The sequence below is a fragment of the Nerophis lumbriciformis genome, linkage group LG03, assembly GCF_033978685.3.
Source record: "Nerophis lumbriciformis linkage group LG03, RoL_Nlum_v2.1, whole genome shotgun sequence".
Taxonomy (NCBI): Eukaryota; Metazoa; Chordata; class Actinopteri; order Syngnathiformes; family Syngnathidae; genus Nerophis; species Nerophis lumbriciformis.
Genome location: NC_084550.2, coordinates 39,175,537 through 39,195,658, shown reverse-complemented (window position 1 = coordinate 39,195,658; position 20,122 = coordinate 39,175,537). Strand labels below are relative to the sequence as shown.

Below are 20,122 nucleotides of genomic sequence, written 5' to 3'. Positions count from 1 at the left end.
GAGAGCTCAGTGAGAAGGCCATTACAGTAGTTAACCTGCTCGACACAAAAGCATGGATTAGTCTTTCCAAGTCTTATTTAGAGATTGTTCCTCTGATTTTGGCAAAGTTTTGAGGTGGTAAAAAGCTGCTGATGTTATTAACTTATTGTGGCCTTTAAAGTTCAAGTCTGAGTCTATTATTACCCCTAAATTCCTAACATTATTATTAGATTTCAGGGAGAGTCTCGAGGTGACTAGTAATAGTTCTTCTGTGGGCCAAAGACAATGATTTCAGTTTTTTCTGAGTTTAGCTGAATACAATTATTTTGCATACACACGCTGATCTGTTTAATGCAGCGACAAAGTGAATTAACAGGCCGACGATGATGCCACCAGTGACATGTAGATCTGAGTTTTGTTGTTGTTGAAGGGAAAAGCGATTGTGTGATTCGTATGTGAAATTAATCCGACACCGTACGCTTAAAATAATAATAATACATTTTACTTATGCCCCCCGAAAGCCTGCACGTTGGAGTTCAACCCAGTGGACGAGAGTGTAGTTTCCCTCCACCTTCAGGTGGGGGGACGGGTCCTGACTGTTGTTTGTGCTTACGCACTAAACAGCAGCTCAGAGGCAGCTCAAAAGTCCAAAGCTTGGACTTTTGTGCTCGTCACAGATTGTTCATAACGAACACCATGTTCAAACATAAGGGTGTCCATATGTGCACTTGGCACCAGGACACCCTAGGCCGCAGTTCCATGAACGACTTTGTAGTTGTGTCAACGGATTTGCGGTCTCATGTTTTGGACACTCGAGTGAAGAGAGGGACGGAGCTTTCTAGCGATCACCACCTGGTGGTGAGTTGGCTGCGATGGTGGGGGAGGATGCCGGACAGACCTGGCAGGCCCAAACGCATTGTGAGGGTCTGCTGGGAACGTCTTGCAGAGTCTCCTGTCAGAGAGAGTTTCAATTCCCACCTCTGGAAGAACTTTGAACATGTCACGAGGGAGGTGCTGGATATTGAGTCCGAGTGGACCATGTTCCGTACCTCTATTGTCGAGGCGGCCGATTGGAGCTGTGGCCGCAAGGTGGTTGGTGCTTGCCGTGGTGGTAATCCTAGAACCTGCTGATGGACACCAGCAGTGAGGAATGCCGTCAAGCTGAAGAAAGAGTCCTATCGGGTCCTTTTGGCTCATGGGACTCCGGAGGCAGCGGACAGGGACCGACAGGCCAAGCGGTGTGCGGCTTCAGCGGTCGTGGAGGCAAAAACTCGGACATGGGAAGAGTTCAGGGAGGCCATGGAAAACGACTTCCGGACGGCTTCAAAAGGTTACTGGACCACCATCCGCCGCCTCAGGAAGGGGAAGCAGTGCACTGTATGGTGGGGAAGATGTTCTGCTGACCTCGACTGCGGATGTTGTGGATGGGTAGACGGAATATATAATATGTAAATTACATATATGTTGTATTTTTTATTGCTACTATGGTAAATTTTTTGTCTACTTTATACCTGTAATATCCTTTCCATTCTTACACTTTCCATCTTTTGTAACTGAACTAGTGTGTGGAACAATTTCCCTTGTGGATCAATAAAGTTTGTCTAAATCTAAATCTAATCCCACCAACACGTCTTCCTATGAGGAATCAGTGTCTGGGCAATCTTTGGTGGGCTCTCCTATTTCTGGAGCTGAGGTTGCCGAGATAGTTAAAAAGCTCCTCGGTGGCAAGGCTGCTCTTTGTCACCGATTCTGTTCATAACTTTTATGGACAGAATTTCAAGGCGCAGTCAAATGGGATGCAGGATTAGGTTTCTGATTTTTGCAGATGATGTGGTCCTGAGGCCAGGATCTTCAGCTCTCGCTGGATCGGTTCACAGCCAAGTGTGAAGCGACTGGGATGAGAATCAGCACCTCCAAGTCGGAAAAGGGTGGACTGCCATCTCCAGGTTGGGGAAGAGATTGTGCCCCAAGTGGAGGAGTTTGAGTACCTCGGAGTCTTGCTAACGAGTGAGGCAAGAGTGGATCGTGAGATCGACAGGCGGACCTGTGCGGCGTCTTCAGTAATGCGGACACTGTAATGATCCATTGTGGTGAAGAAGGAGCTGAGCCGCAAGGCAAAACTCACAATTTACTGGTCGATCTATGTTCCCATCCTCACCTATGGTCATGATCTTTGGGTTATGACCGAAAGGACAAGATCACTGGTACAGGCGGTCAAAATGATTTCCCTCCGCCGGTTGGCAGGGCTCTCCCTTAGAGATACGGTGAGAAGCTCTGTCATCAGGGAGGAGCTCAAAGTACAGCCACTGCTCCTCCACATTGAGAGGAGCCAGATGAGGTGGTTTGAGCATCTGGTCAGGATGCCACCCGAACGCCTCCCTAAGAAGGTGTTTAGGGCACGTCCGACTGGTAGGAGGCCACGGGGAAGACCCAGGACACGTTGGGAAGACTATGTCTCCCGGCTGGCCTGGGAACGTCTCGGGAAATGGATGGATGGATGGATGACATTTTAGTTTTAAGGCGCCTTTCTCGGCACTTGACACCATACGAAAACATAACAATAAAATCAATTGGATAAAAACAACAACAACAACAAAGATAGATACAATTTACAGTGAATAATCAAGACTCAAAACACACCGATTCCTGGTCAGGAATCGGTGTGTTTTGAGTCTTGATTTGAAGAGGGAAATTGCAAAGGTCTTGTGGTAAGATATGACGGGCCAAGGTTATAGATAGGTTTGGTAAGTGAGGAGAATTATTTTAAATTGGATACAGTGTTTGATGGGTAGCCAGTGGAGTTGCTGCAGAAAAAGGGTGATGTGCTGGAGAATGTGAGGTTTGTATAGTAACTTGTGAGGGAGACCAAACAGGAGAGAGTGGCAGTCGCCCAGGCGAGTGGTGACAAGGCTATGAACCAATAGGGCAGCACTATGTGGGGTAAGGGATGGGCAAAGGTGATTAATACTGCGTGGGGGCGGCATGGCGTAGTGGGTAGAGCAACCGTGCCAGAAACCTGAGGGTTACAGGTTCGCTCCCCGCCTCTTACCATCCAAAAATCACTGCCGTTGTGTCCTTGGGCGGGACACTTCACCCTTTGCCCCCGGTGCCACTCACACCGGTGAACTGAATGATGAATGATAGGTGGTGGTCGGAGGGGCCGTTGGCGCAAATTGCAGCCACGCTTCCGTCAGTCTACCCCAGGGCAGCTGTGGCTACGAAAGTAGCTTACCACCACCAGGTGTGAATGAATGATGGGTTCTACATGTAAAGCGACTTTGGGTACTTAGAAAAGCGCTATATAAATCCCAGTTATTATTATTATTATTATTAGATGAAAGTAAGCAGACCGGGTAACGTTGTTTATGTAGGCTTGAAAAGAGAGTGTACTGTCGTGGATGACACCCAGTCTCTTAACTTGGGAAGAGGGCGAGACGGAGGAATTGCCGACAGTAATGGACAAGCTATTGATTTTGGCTTGAATGGAGTAAGTAAGACTTCGGTTTTATTACTGTTGAGTTGGAGAAAATTGGATGAGAACCACGGCTTGAGTTCATGGAGGCAGAGCTGGTAGAGAGGTAGAGCTGGGTGTCATCCGCATAACAGTGAAAATGTATTTTAAATTTATGGAAAATATTTCCAAGAAGTCAAATTTAGATGATGAAAAGCAGGGGACCCAGGACAGAGCCTTGGGGAACACCAGAGGAAATGGGAGACAGAGGGCATCTGGATGAACGGAGTAGATATGATGTAAACTAGTGAAGAGGTGTGTTTGTGATGCCAATACTGTGCAATCTATTGAGGAGGACAGTGTGTGAAATGGCATTAAAGGCTGTAGTGAGATATAAAAGAATACGGACAGTGAAAAGACCAGAATTAGCTGTCACGAGGAGATCGTTTGTAAATGTTACAAGTGCTGTTTCAGTGCTGTGAAGGGGGTGGAGATCAATCAATCAATCAATCTTTATTTATATAGCCCTAAATCACAAGTGTCTCAAAGGGCTGCACAAGCCACAACGACATCCTCGGTACAAAGCCCACATACGGGCAAGGAAAAACTCACCCCAGTGGGACGTCGATGTGAATGACTATGAGAAACCTTGGAGAGGACCGCATATGTGGGTAACCCCCCCCCTCTAGGGGAGACCGAAAGCAATGGATGTCGAGTGGGTCTGACATAATATTGTGAGAGTCCAGTCCATAGTGGATCCAACATAATAGTAAGAGTCCAGTCCATAGTGGGGCCAGCAGGACACCATCCCGAGCGGAGACGGGTCAGCAGCGTAGAGATGTTCCCAGCCGATGCACAGGCGAGCGGTCCACCCCGGGTCCCGACTCTGGACAGCCAGCACTTCATCCATGGCCACCGGACCTGTGCCCCCCCCCCTCAAGGAAAAGGGGAGCAGAGGAGAAAAGAAAAGAAACGGCAGATCAACTGGTCTAACAGGGGGGCTATTTAAAGGCTAGAGTATACAAATGAGTTTTAAGATGGGACTTAAATGCTTCTACTGAGGTAGCATCTCTAATTGTTACCGGGAGGGCATTCCATAGTACTGGAGCCCGAATAGAAAACGCTCTATAGCCCGCAGACTTTTTTTGGGCTCTGGGAATCACTAATAAGCCGGAGTTCTTTGAACGCAGATTTCTTGCCGGGACATATGGTACAATGCAATCGACAAGATAGGACGGAGCTAGACCGTGTAGTATTTTATACGTAAGTAGTAAAACCTTAAAGTCACTTCTTAAGTGCACAGGAAGCCAGTGCAGGTGAGCCAGTATAGGCGTAATATGATCAAACTTTCTTGTTCTTGTCAAAAGTCTAGCAGCCGCATTTTGTACCAACTGTAATTTTTTAATGCTAGACATAGGGAGACCCGAAAATAATACGTTACAGTAGTCGAGACGAGACGTAACGAACGCATGTATAATAGAAAATAGAACGAATTTTAGCGATATTACGGAGATGAAAGAAGGCCGTTTTAGTAACACTCTTAATGTGTGATTCAAACGAGAGAGTTGGGTCGAAGATAATACCCAGATTCTTTACTGATTCGCCTTGTGTAATTGTTTGGTTGTCAAATGTTAAGGTGGTATTATTAAATAAATGTCGGTGTTTAGCAGGACCGATAATCAGCATTTCCGTTTTCTTGGCGTTGAGTTGCAAGAAGTTAGCGGACATCCATTGTTTAATTTCATTAAGACACGCCTCCAGCTGACTACAATCCGGCGTGTTGGTCAGCTTTAGGGGCATGTAGAGTTGGGTGTCATCAGCATAGCAATGAAAGCTAACACCGTATTTGCGTATGATGTTGCCTAGCGGCAGCATGTAAATACTAACGAGTGCAGGGCCAAGAACCGAACCCTGAGGAACTCCGCACGTTACCTTAACATAGTCCGAGGTCACATTATTATGGGAGACGCATTGCATCCTGTCAGTAAGATAAGAGTTAAACCACGACAAAGCTAAGTCTGACATACCAATACGTGTTTTGATACGCTCTAATAAAATATTATGATCGACGGTATCGAAAGCAGCGCTAAGATCAAGAAGCAGCAACATAGATGACGCATCAGAATCCATCGTTAGCAGTAGATCATTAGTCATTTTTGCGAGGGCTGTCTCCGTAGAGTGATTTGCCCTGAAACCGGATTGAAAAGGTTCACAGAGATTGTTAGACACTAAGTGTTCATTTAGCTGCTGTGCGACAATTTTTTCGAGGATTTTCGAAATAAAGGGAAGGTGGGACACCGGTCGGTAGTTTACCATGAGGTCAGGATCAAGGTTAGGTCTTTTGAGCAGAGGATGAATAACCGCTTTCTTGAATGCTAGGGGAACAGTGCCAGAGGAAAGTGATAAGTTTATAATATTTAGCACTGATGGACCTAATAATACAAAAAGCTCCTTGATAAGTTTCCCAGGAAGTGGGTCAAGTAAACATGTTGTTTGTTTTATCCCACTTACACGCTGTAATAGTTCCTCTAATGTTATTTCATCAAAAAGAGAGAGACTATTTTGTATTGCAGTATCCGTCGTAGATACAGTTGTATCTGTGTTCATAGAACCCAGTTGTAGCTGGGATGCGTTGTCTTTAATCTCCTTTCTAATGAGTTCAATTTTCTTATTAAAGAAATTCATAAAGTCATCTGCCGAGTGGGTGGAGCTATTGGGAGGAGTCCCTTGTTGGGTTAGCGATGCTACTGTACTAAACAAAAATTTAGGGTCGTTTTTGTTGAGGCGGATGAGATTTGAGTAATATTTAGCTTTAGCTAAGGTAAGCATGCGTTTATACGATATTAAACTATCACTCCATGCTTGATGGAAAACCTCAAGCTTGGTCGCGCGCCATTTGCGTTCCAACTTTCTACATGATAATTTATGAGCTCTGGTTTCCTCTGTAAACCATGGGGTGCGCCTTTTAGGGGCCCTTTTTTGTTTTAGCGGTGCTATACTATCAATGGTTTTGCGCAGGGCATTGTCAAAGTTGTTAGTGAGGTTATCAATAGAGCCGACATAATTTGGGAATGGTGCCATTACCGAAGGCAGTAGGTCAGCAAGAGTCATTGTTGTGGCGGCATTAATGTTGCGGCTGCTATAGCAGTTATTATTATTATTAGTTTGTTGACAATGAGTCAGAACTTCGAATTTTATAAGGTAATGATCGGACATTACTTTAGTATACGGGAGTACCATAACTTTGGAGGTGGCGGTAGATAACAGCCATATCGAGAGGCAGCGGTGCGACAGACCTCATAGTAAGCACCTCAAACGATTTGTATTTATTATTTAGGTTAGGGGTAAGGTTAAAGTTTTCATTGTATATTAGTGCGACCCCCCCACCCCTTTTAAGGGGACGGGCAATATGCGCATTCGTATAGTTAGGAGGAGATGCCTCATTTAGCGCAAAAAATTCGTCTGGTTTGAGCCAGGTTTCGCTAAGACCAATGGCGTTAAGATTGTTGTCTCTAATGACCTCATTAACTAATAACGTTTTGGGAGACAATGATCTTATGTTTAAAAAGCCCATATTATAAGTATTGGGCTGTTTTGACGAGTTTTTGTTTAAATTATCCGTAGTAGAAATATTAATAATGTTGCGTTTATTATCAGACTGAAAATGAGCAAAATACGTATATATTGCATGTTATAATTAATGTGCGTGTTACTACATTACATATATGCTTATAGAATGTATTTAAAACGTTGACTGAGGTTTTTGGATGTTTTTTAGAGCAATTTTTACGCGGAATAGAGCGACTCCCATTGGCTCCATTGTTATCTGACGTTTGCTTACAAGTATTAACGGGTTAGAAAGCATTAAAAAGAGAATAACATATGTGTTCTTGTCTTACATAAAAATGGCTAAGTTTCCCTTTAAAAACTCCACAAACATTTTTCATTCACAATTTTCATTAGTTAAGCCAAAGTTTCATACACACCAATGTCAGTAAACCAGTTTGATCCTGACGTATAATCAAAATGCTTCAACAGGGAGGAAAACATGACTCATGTTCCTTCTGTGCCTTTTTGTTCATTTGATAAATGACAGCAGGTTGTGTTTTCCTTTTTCCTCTACGCTGCCAATCCTCATTGTCTCTGTGGGCTTTTACCCACCTCCAACGCTCACCTCACCAGCGGGTGATCTGCCCCAAGTGCAGCTTAGGGGTCACTCAAATTCAAGATCTGTCCCACAGCGACATGAAGAAGGTGCGGCAGTTGGCTCTTATCGACATGACGGCGCTGTGCGATCTCCTTGAGCTGGGGGTCAAGCGGCACAAGAAGACCAAAAGGAAAATCCCAGGTATGACAACTGATGACAAACAACATCTACTCCGTAGTTCCCTAATTGTTAACCCACCAATCAAACCATTGCAAAATAATTGGTGTAAACTCTATACCTTACAGTTGTTTTGACATGTATCATTATGATGTCCCATAAACATTAACATAGACATACACTCATGTGTAATTGTGTACATGTTGCATTACTATGCAAAAAAATATGTTTCTCATGTCCTTTACCAGGGGTCTAGTATCTAGAGAGTTATTCGCAAGATCTTAGCTGTTCTGTATACATAAATAGCGCTCTCAGGGCCACATGAATTTGCAATTGAATTGTTGGGGCTTGGTAGACATTCTTGTTGGATAAGGGCTTTGTGAAATCGAGCAACACACTGGATTAAAATAGATTGTACAAATTTTTTTTTGTAATTTTCTAAATCAGATTTTTTCCAGCTGACTGTCTTACAGGATTTCTGTGGCACATTGTAGTAAAGTAAGTCAAATTTGATCTTTATCTGACTCGAGGATGAACGCGCACAGGTCTCAATGTGTAGTGATGTGCGATAGATACCATTGATTTTATTTCCAATCCGGTACCAAGTAAAAATCAGGGGACTCCCCCCAGTAGATCCACCAACTCGGCAGATGACTTTTTGAATTAGTTTAATAAGAAAATTTAACTCATTAGAAAGGAGATTAAAGACAACGCATCCCAGCTACAACTGGGTTCTATAAACACAGATACGAATGTATATACGACGGATATTGCCCTCCAAAATAATCTCTCTCTTTTTGAAGAAATAACAGGAATTCCTGCAACTTGTAACTGGGACAAAAAAAAACAACATGTTTACTTGACCCACTTCCTGGAAAACTTATCAAGGAACTGTTTGTAATATTAGGACCATCAGTGCTTAATATTATAAACGTATCACTTTCCTCTGGCACTGTTCTCCTAGCATTCAAAAAAGTAGTTATTCATCCTCTGCTCGAAAGACCTAACCTCGATCCTGACCTCATGGTAAACTATCGGCCGGTGTCCCATCTTCCCTTTATCTTGAAAATCCTCCAAAAATTGTTGCACAGCAGCTAAATGAACACAATCTCTGTGAACCCTTTCAGTCCGGTTTCAGGGCAAATCACTCTACTGAGACAGCCCTCGCAAAAATGACTAATGATCTATTGCTAACTATGGATGCTGATGTGTCATCCATGTTGCTGCTTCATGATCTTAGCGCTGCTTTCGATACCGTCGATCATAACATTTTATTAGAACGTATCGAAACACGTATTGGTATGTCAGACTTAGCCTTGTCTTGGTTTAACTCCTATCTTACTGACAGGATGCAGTGCGTTTTCCATAACCTCCGTGACCTCGGAGTATGTTAAGGTAATGTGTCGAGTTCCACAGGGTTCGGTTCTTGACCCTGCACTCTTACACAACCACATGCTGCCGCTAGGTGACATCATACGCAAATACGGTGTTAGCTTTCATTGTTATGTTGATGACACCCAACTCTACATGCCCCTAAGGCCTCCATGGATGACGCGCTACCTGTTTAAAGTCGGGAGCCAGGATGGACCACTCATCTTTGCATCAATTGGTAACGTCTCTGCTGGTCTTCCAATGGACTGGAGTCTCGCATGAAGTTGGTAAACTTGGTCACTTATGCATCAGCGGTCACTTATGTCACTGATGCATAAGTGACCACTCCTTATGCATCAGTCGGTGATGTCTCTGAGACAGAGATGTTAGATGTTGTTCTTGGTATCTTCCTAGTGATAAGTCAACCAGAGCTGGGACTCCTTTTTTGTTAGCCCACTGCACGATTGACCGATTTTCATTTTTGGGGGCAGATACTGATTATTATTAGTCAAGGAGGCCGATAAACTGATATTTGGAGTAAATTGCAATAAAAGTTATTTAAACATTAATCGTATTTGTCAATTAACAGCTGGGCAAGGCATTAAAAAAATGGAAACGTTGGATCAGTAGCAAAATAATGTTTTATCTAGAGCTTAGTTTATGTTGTTGTTAATTTAAGGTATTTCACTACCACCTTGTATTAAATGTGTGTAATGCTGCGGGTCAGAAGATCATCAACATTTTAATTTCAAAATATGGAAAACTGCCTGGGAAATAATGGTAAAAATATAGGATTTCTCTACATCAATCAATCATCAATGAAAGTTTACTTATACAGCCCTTAATCACAAATGTCTCAAAGGGCTGCACAAGCCACAACAATATCCTCAGCTCAGATCCCACATCAGGGCTAGGAAAAACTCAACCCAACGAGAAACCTTGGAAGGGACCGCAGATGTGGGGATCCCTCCATGGGTGACCGGTGCGATGGATGTCGAGTGGATCTACTTGATAATATGAACGTCCAGTCCATAGTGGGGCCAGCAGGGGATAATCTTGCATGTAGACACGTCAGGGAGCAGAGACATCACCGACTGATGCATAAGGAGTGGTCACTTATGCATCAGTGACATAAGTGACCGCTGATGCATAAGTGACCAAGTTTACCAACTTCATGCGAGACTCCAGTCCATTGGAAGACCAGCAGAGACGTTACCAATTGATGCAAAGATGAGTGGTCCATCCTGGCTCCCGACTTTAAACAGGTAGCGCGTCATCCATGGAGGCCTTAGGGGCATGTAGAGTTGGGTGTCATCAACATAACAATGAAAGCTAACACCGTATTTGCGTATGATGTCACCTAGCGGCAGCATGTGGTTGTGTAAGAGTGCAGGGTCAAGAACCGAACCCTGTGGAACTCGACACATTACCTTAACATACTCCGAGGTCACGGAGGTTATGGAAAACGCACTGCATCCTGTCAGTAAGATAGGAGTTAAACCAAGACAAGGCTAAGTCTGACATACCAATACGTGTTTCGATACGTTCTAATAAAATGTTATGATCGACGGTATCGAAAGCAGCGCTAAGATCATGAAGCAGCAACATGGATGACACATCAGCATCCATAGTTAGCAATAGATCATTAGTCATTTTTGCGAGGGCTGTCTCAGTAGAGTGATTTGCCCTGAAACCGGACTGAAAGGGTTCACAGAGATTGTGTTCATTTAGCTGCTGTGCAACAATTTTTGGAGGATTTGCAAGATAAAGGGAAGATGGGACACCGGCCGATAGTTTACCATGAGGTCAGGATCGAGGTTAGGTCTTTCGAGCAGAGGATGAATAACTACTTTTTTGAATGCTAGGAGAACAGTGCCAGAGGAAAGTGATACGTTTATAATATTAAGCACTGATGGTCCTAATATTACAAACAGTTCCTTGATAAGTTTTCCAGGAAGTGGGCAAGTAAACATGTTGGTTTTTTTTGTCCCAGTTACAAGTTGCAGGAATTCCTGTTATTTCTTCAAAAAGAGAGAGATTATTTTGGAGGGCAATATCCGTCGTATATACATTCGTATCTGTGTTTATAGAACCCAGTTGTAGCTGGGATGCGTTGTCTTTAATCTCCTTTCTAATGAGTTAAATTTTCTTATTAAACTAATTCAAAAAGTCATCTGCCGAGTTGGTGGATCTACTGGGGGGAGTCCCCTGATTTTTACTTGGTACCGGATTGGAAATAAAATCAATGGTATCTATCGCACATCACTACACACTGAGACCTGTGCGCGTTCATCCTCGAGTCAGATAAAGATCAAATTTGACTTACTTTACTACAATGTGCCACAGAAATCCTGTAAGACAGTCAGCTGGAAAAAATCTGATTTAGAAAATTACAAAAAAAAATTTGTACAATCTATTTTAATCCAGTGTGTTGCTCGATTTCACAAAGCCCTTATCCAACAAGAATGTCTACCAAGCCCCAACAATTCAATTGCAAATTCATGTGGCCCTGAGAGCGCTATTTATATATATTCAGGATGAGAAAAACTACAGCCGATGATATTTGTTTGTCAGAGAGGCCATTGTTTGGTGTGCCGCTGGCCACAATGCTGGAGAACGACCAGAAAGTTGAGCCCAACGCCACTACTCCCCGCTTTCTCCAAGAGGTAAAAGCCCCTATCCTATCTTGTGTTCAAAGCACAATGCTCTAATGTACTAGTGGACTGCCACTCATATCACTTGTTAGAAGTAAACTATGCACTTTTTTGAGTCAGATACACATCATAGCATGCATGACCATACATTTGGCAATGAGTGTAATGGATTGTATGAGACATCCTATAAAAGTGATTATGCACTTAGAATTGTTCAACAATACTCACACTACTGACCTACGACTGCACTGCTGAACAAGTACCTTTGTAAAGTGTGTATGTATGTACTGTATGTATATTTTACGGAGGGTCAAGTGAAAATGTCTAAATAGGTTATGGTCATCGACACAGACTCTTCCTAGAGCTGGCCAGCTGTCTGAACTCATCAATCAATCAATCAAAGTTTATTTATGTAGCCCTAAATCACGAGTGTCTCAAAGGGCTGCACAAGCCACGACGACATCCTCGGCTCAGATCCCACATCAGGGCAAGGAAAAACTCAACCCAATGGGCTACAATGAGAAACCTTGGAGGGGACCGCAGATGTGGGGACCCCTCCCCTGGGCGACCGGTGCAATGGACGTCGAGTGGATCTAGTTAGTAGTGTGAAAGTCCAGTCCATAGTGGGGCCAGCAAGAGATCATCTTGAGTGGAGACAGGTCAGCAGCGCAGAGACATCCCCAACTGATGCACAGATGAGTGGTCCACCCCGGGTCCCGACTTTGAACAGCTAGCGTTTCATCTGTGGTCACCTAGTCTGTGCCCCCCCCCCTCCACGAAGGAGAGCAGAAAAGAGACGGCAGATCAACTGGTCTAAAAGGCGGGTCTATTTAAAGGCTAGAGTATACAAATGAGTTTTAAGATGGGACTGAAATGCTTCTACTGAGATAGCATCTCTAGCTGTTACCGGGAGGGAATTTCAGAGTACTGGAGCCTGAATAGAAAACGCTCTATAGCCCGCAGACTTTTTTTGGGCTCTGGGAATCACTAATAAGCCGGAGTTCTTTGAACGCGGATTTCTTGCCGGGACAACTCAGCAATCACATGGTGGTGACAAAGGACCCTATTGTCACTTTGACAGAGCTCAAGCATTACTCTGTGGAGATAGCAGAATTGGGAGGTTGGTATATATTGCTACAGAGCACAACTAGAGTTCAGTGATCTAACATCTCCTGGTAAAGAAGCTGTTGCTCAGCCTGATGGTCTTACTTTGACTGCTTAAAGAGAGAGTGTGCAGGGTGCGTGTGATGCAGTGAGCATTCTTTCTGCATCTGCTGATGAAGATGTCAGTGGTGGTGGGAAGGCTTCTTTACCATTTGCAGGGCTTTCCTCCTTTCAGCCGTGCAGCTGCTGTGCCACACCGCTATGCTGGTGCTGAGGTTTTTCTCCATTATACAGCTGTAGAAGCTCCTAAGGATGGAGCTCCCTGATAAGATGCGATACCTAGACACCACTTGCACATCTGCTCCTTCGATATGTACGGGGAAAGGTGGGTGTCTGACTTTAATGAGATTCACCACTGTCTCCTTGGTCTTTTTGACATTGATGCAGAGGTTGTTGACTTTGCACCAATCCACTCAGACTCATTGTTGTCTGTGATACATTCCACTACTGCTGTGTCATCCACAAACTTCACAATTTGACAAGTGAGGTGTTTAGCAGTGCAGTCGTAGGTCAGTAGTGTGACAAGGTAGTGGCTCAGCACACAGTACAAGGCACAGAGACATCCTGTATGACAAGCCCCCTCAGACTGGGTTGACCGTTCATCTTTCAGCAAGCCCACAGCCAAGATATGGAAGGAGTGGTTTGGGAATGTCCTTGAGTGACTGAGCCACAGCCTACACTTGAATTCCATTGGAGATACAGTATGTGACAATGGCTATACAGCGACATTACCGTCCAACCAGATGAATCTTGAGGAGTGGGGCAAGGGAGAATGTGTGGAACTGCCCAAAGAAAGATAGGTGTGCCAAGCCTGCGCATAGTATTAAAGACTGTACTTGTTGCCAATCAACAAATTACTGAGCAAAGATGGTGTGATTTATGTGGTTATTTATTTCTAAAATACATTTCAAAATACATTTTGTTCACGTATCAAATGGGTTGTTGTAGAATAAGTCCATACTCCCTTTATGGTGGCACAAGTCTTGTGTTTTGAAAAGTGTCTTGTTTTATGCTAAGCTTTTCCTTTGCGCTCCTCTGCAGCTTTTGACTTTTTTGGAGAATGAGGGAGTGCATTCAGAGGGGATCCTGCGGATTCCAGGGTCTCAGTCAAGAATCAAGGTAAAGGCATGCAAACAAATTATTTTATTGAATTGTTTGCAAAGTTATGTCAGATGTTTTTGCCAAATTTAGAAACTCCAGCCTCAAGTTGCTTAAGTTACACGGGACCTATCATGCAAAACCAGCTTTTGTTCCATTTTGTTTGACGATTTATTTTGTGTGTTATGGATCTGCATAGGTTTGGAGTCAAACCATGAAGGCATGTTAGAGATATTCATAAAAACAATCTTGCCTTCCTCCATACTTCCTTTAAACGAGCCTTTTGGAATTTGCCCCATTTGCGATGTTTTTCCCATTGGTGACATCAGCAAATATTTCCATATATCGTCAAATTTAATCCGAAGTGCTTTTGCATGAGTCCGTCATTGTAGTCTGATAATATAGTCAATAAGTTCCTTGTTTTTCTTTATCCTCTTGTTGTGGAGCCGACTGGCTTGTACAAACCCTGTTTCCATATGAGTTGGGAAATTGTGTTAGATGTAAATATAAACGGAATACAATGATTTGCAAATCATTTTCAACCCATATTCAGTTGAATATACTACAAAGACAACATATTTGATGTTCAAACTGATAAAGATTTTTTTTTTTTGCAAATAATCATTAACTTTAGAATTTGATGCCAGCAACACGTGACAAAGAAGTTGGGAAAGGTGGCAATAAATACTGATAAAGTTGAGGAATGCTCATCAAACAATTATTTGGAACATCCCACAGGTGAACAGGCTAATTGGGAACAGATGGGTGCCATGATTGGGTATAAAAGTAGATTCCATGAAATGCTCAGTCATTCACAAACAAGGATGGGGCGAGGGTCACCACTTTGTCAACAAATGCGTGAGCAAATTGTTGAACAGTTTAAGAAAAACCTTTCTCAACCAGCTATTGCAAGGAATTTAGGGATTTCACCATCTACGGTCCGTAATATCATCAAAGGGTTCAGAGAATCTGGAGAAATTACTGCACATAAGCAGCTAAGCCCGTGACCTTCGATCCCTCAGGCTGTACTGCATCAACAAGCGTCATCAGTGTTTAAAGGATATCACCACATGGGCTCAGGAACACTTCAGAAACCCACTGTCAGTAACTACAGTTGGTCACTACATCTGTAAGTGCAAGTTAAAATTCTCCTATGCAAGGCGAAAACCGTTGATCAACAACACCCAGAAACGCCGTCGGCTTCGCTGGGCCTGAGCTCATCTAAGATGGACTGATACAAAGTGGAAAAGTGTTCTGTGGTCTGACAAGTCCACATTTCAATTTTTTTTTGGAAACTGTGGACGTCGTGTCCTCCGGACCAAAGAGGAAAAGAACCATCCGGATTGTTATAGGCGCAACGTTGAAAAGCCAGCATCTATGATGGTATGAGGGTGTATTAGTGCCCAAGACATGGGTAACTTACACATCTGTGAAGGCGCCATTAATGCTGAAAGGTGCATACAGGTATTGGAGCAACATATGTTGCCATCCAAGCAACGTTACCATTGACGCCCCTGCTTATTTCAGCAAGACAATGCCAAGCCACGTGTTACATCAACGTGGCTTCATAGTAAAAGAGTGCGGGTACTAGACTGGCCTGCCTGTAGTCCAGACCTGTCTCCCATTGAAAATGTGTGGCGCATTATGAAGCCTAAAATACCACAACGGAGACCCCCGGACTGTTGAACAACTTAAGCTGTACATCAAGCAAGAATGGGAAAGAATTCCACCTGAGAAGCTTAAAAAATGTGTCTCCTCAGTTCCCAAACGTTTACTGAGTGTTGTTAAAAGGAAAGGCCATGTAACACAGTGGTGAACATGCCCTTTCCCAACTACTTTGGCACGTGTTGCAGCCATGAAATTCTAAGTTAATGATTATTTGCAAAATAAAAATAAAGTTTATGAGTTTGAACATCAAATATGTTGTCTTTGTAGTGCATTCAACTGATTATGGGTTGAAAAGGATTTGCAAATCATTGTATTCCGTTTATATTTACATCTAACACAATTTCCCAACTCATATGGAAACAGGGTTTGTACGTCTTCTGCTGTTGCCATTTGTGATACAAAGTAGCGTATAGCTCTAACTTCTAACTGTCAGTGGACTTGCTATGAAAACGTTAATAACTACGACATGACTGGCGGGTGGGGAGAAGACGAGGCACGTAAATAAGACCTCCCACAAAACAGCGCATCCTGAAGGGATGGTCAGAAAGGTCTGTAAAACCTAATCTGTGCAATATTTTGACCAAAGAACTACCATTACATGTTATGTACATCACAATGATTTTTTTTTAAATGTAAAAAAAACTAATCATAATATGACACCTTTAAGTTGACTGGCAACACTAAATGGGCCCAAGTGTGTGAATGTGAGTGAGAAAGTTGTCTGTCTGTCTGTGTTGTTGTGTGAGGAGGTGGACACTTGTCCAGGGTGTACCCCGCCTTCCGCTCGAGTGCAGCTGGGATAAGGGACAAGCGGTAGAAAATGGATGGATGGCTGGATAGAAGTTAAAATGAAACGGCAACTTAATTTAATGGAGAAAAAGGTGGTTATGGTTACTCCATCACAGGTGACATTAAGTACAGCTGCCAGCAGGTGGCGCCATTTGGCAAGTACATTTGTCAAGGATCATGGCTTTATTATCCAATGTTTAGAAATGACTTTGTTAATCAAGCAAACTATAGACAAAAGTGTTTATAGTAATAACAATAATAATAATAAGAAGAAGAACAATAATAATAACAATATATTATACTTAATTTATGACTTATAATTATATATTTAAAACAATTCATTTTGGTCTACATAACATGTAATGATGGTTATTTGGTCAAAACCTTGCATTGATTTAGTATAGAAATTGTTTTTTGTTTTTTTAGGAAACCATTCTTTATATTCCTGGAAGTCGGTGATGCTGTAAATTAGAAGGTTAAGCCACAAGCTGCACTACAAATGGAGTTAACATTGCTCATGTATCATTCAAACATTGACAATCTACTGTTAGTACTTTCCCTTTCATTGTTTCCTCCATTGCTCTACAGTAGGCACAAAGTCCGCCATTAAAAGTAGCTATTGGAAAAATTCTATCTTTGTATTGCCGCAGGTTTGTGAAGCAGGATTCTTTTGAAGTGGTTGGAACACACAAAGAGATACTTCTTGCCAGTTGAAGGCACATTGCCGGGAAACGACAAAGTTAGTCAGGTATAGAGGTTAATTTGTGTCTCTATTTCTAAAGTTTTTTTTTGACACTCAATTTATGTAACTGAATTTTTTGCGTTTGAATTTTGTGAATTTAATTTAAAAAAAATCTAATTATGCTGACAATTTCAGTGAAAATAAATTCAGTGTTTTAAAATTCAGTGTATAAAAAGTCAATGTACAAAAATAAATGTATACAAATTCAGTGTAAGTAAAATCAGTGTAAAAAAAAATATTGTAAAAAAACAGTGTATAAAAATTCTGTGTAAAAAAGTAAAAATTCAGTGTAAAAAATTTTTAAAAAATTCAGTGTAAAAAAAAGTGCTGCTTTAAAATGCAAGACTCACTTCCGTAAATTAAGACAGAAGCAATCGATCCTTTCTCAGAAGCAGCCAATGAGGTGTCAAGTTTAAAGTCACGTGACACAGAGCCGAAATAGTGCGCTGCTAACTGCCAAAGGTAAACAAACACAGGTCGGTTGAAACCCTGGATGACATCACACGCCTCTAGGCCCAGATTCTTAAATGTATATGACAGTTTTTTTTTTTTTTAAGTAACATAAATTACTTTCCCTAGTAATTAATTACATTTGTTAAAGAGTGATTCTGTTAATAATATAGTTAGTAACTTTTTGGTAAAGTAACAAGTAACGATAATGACTTTTTGATATGATATGAAGCATACAAATCTTTTGGAATGAGCACAGTGGGGCAGAGTGGGCGGGGCTTGTTTACAGAGCAAAAAAGCCAAAGCGAGTGTCAGACGGAGGCAGAATTCTACAGCAAAGTTCTGCAGAACAGTGATATTATGTCGAATATGTGAATGATTTTTACCTTTTGCATTTATGTTTTGCCGGGTTTGTTGCTCTTGCTCGATAATAAATAAGATGTCGATCATATGGTCAACGCATATTCTCAATATCCGGTGTTTTATTGTTCATAGTTTATATTGTAAATCCCAAATTCTATTTTTGTATGTACATTCTGACAGTCGCATAATTCAATAAAATAACTAGAGTTTTTTACGGAAAAAGACACTCGAATGTACATGAACATACGAATGTGGGATTTACAATATTAACTATAAACAATAAAACACTGAATATTTAAAATACATGAAATTTGCTCCTCTAATGCAGACCAATTTCTTGAGCGACATCTTTTATAATCAAGCAAGAGCGACAGAAATGCAACGAACATGGCAACAATTTTTTTTTTAAACATCCACTTATTCGATCACTGATCCTATTGTCACCGTAGTGTGTTGTTCATCTATTAGCAGAGGTGGGACCAAGTCATTGTTTTGCAAGTCACAAGTAAGTCTCAAGTCTTTGCCCTCAAGTCCGAGTCAAGTCCCGAGTCAAGACAGGCAAGCCCTGAGTCAAGTCCAAAGTCAAGACTGGAAAGTCTCAAGTCAAGTCCTAAGTCCTGCATTTTGAGTTTCGAGTCCTTTCAAGTCCTTTTAACCACAGACTAATATATTAACACAGATTGTGTATGCTTTTCAAACGCTGTATTTATTTATTAAAACAAGTGCATTTTAAATTGCAGGAAAGAAAATTGTGCTGACATTGCACTTTATAATAGCACTATTAACCAGTCATTTTAAACATTAACTCATTCCTTTACAGAACAAACACATTGAAAAATAAAGTGCAAATGTACTTATTTGTACAAAAGTGTTAACATTGAAAAAACATGACATATACGTGAACATAACAAAAAAGTTGTACTTTTTATATGTCAGGGCCCTATGCTGCATTGCATTTGCAAAAGACCAAATTAGCCAAGAGTCTGTCAGTCATTTGTGCACGATGGGGGCGTAGTATGATGCCACCATGGCTGAAAACTCGCTCCACTGGAGCACTGGAGGCAGGCACTGCCAAGACTCTCATGGCCACTCGGAACAGTGAAGGAAGAGTCTTCATGTTCAATGCCCAGAACAAAAGGGGGGAGAGAGTTGTTTTGGGTTGGTGCATACTTGTAAGTGTATCTTGTGTTTTTTATGTTGATTTAATTAAAAAAAGAAAGAAAAAAAAAAATTATTTCTTGTGCGGCCCGATACCAATCGATCCACGGACCAGTACCGGGCCGCGGCCCGGTGGTTGGGGACCACTGAGGTAAACAACCAACAGTATGTCAGAAAGCTAGCTAAAACGGTACACATATTCATAATATAGTATACATTTTAACTGACCTTTATTTTACTATTTTTGTCTTTTTTTAGGTGGCTAAAATACGCGGTGCTGCTGACCGCCGTCTAACGTTACGTGTGATATATTGACTAACATAACCCTGCTTAAAAAAAATCACTGAACAAAAAGTATGAATAAGGTAGTGAACTGCAACAGATTCCCGTGTTTGCAATAACGTTATAACGTTAGCAGTGAGTTTACAGCCTCACTGATTTAACTACACAGCAAATAAAAGTCACGTTACTTAGCCAATAAACGTTATCTTACATTCAAAACTTACCGTTCTTTGTGCAACTTCAAATGCCGGACGAAGTTGGAAGTTGTTGCCTCTCCATCAGTAATTTTCGAACCGCATGTGTTGCATACTGCAAACCGTTTTGTGTTGACCACCTCGTAATTTTTATACCCAAACAAAATTATTTTAGGTATCATTTTTTGTTCACTGGCGTGTGGTTTGGACATGTCTTCTTCGTTGGTTGTCCTGCAATTTGATTGGATGAATGCTGTGTGATGAAAACAAAGTAGATCTAATTTGATTGGCTGTTGTACTGAGACCACACCAGCTGACACACGCAACGCTGATAGACAAGTACACAATGAAAAATACGGAGCGCTCCCGAATAACTTTTTCATCTTTGGGTTTTGGGGAAAGTAGCAAGTCATGTCAAGTCATGTCAATTCAAAA

The 20,122-nt window shown here is 41.9% G+C and overlaps 1 protein-coding gene across 2 annotated transcripts in view; it reads left to right on the top strand.

Moving 5' to 3' along the window:
• Positions 1–20,122, top strand: part of arhgap40 (Rho GTPase activating protein 40) — a 96,887-nt gene that overhangs the window by 31,650 nt on the left and 45,115 nt on the right. For both annotated transcript variants that reach the window (XM_061937701.2, XM_061937702.2), the window contains exons 6-8: positions 7,613–7,778; positions 11,700–11,791; positions 13,985–14,062. In XM_061937701.2, coding sequence (XP_061793685.1) covers positions 7,613–7,778; positions 11,700–11,791; positions 13,985–14,062 — 336 coding nt within the window. The remainder of the gene's footprint in view (positions 1–7,612; positions 7,779–11,699; positions 11,792–13,984; positions 14,063–20,122) is intronic.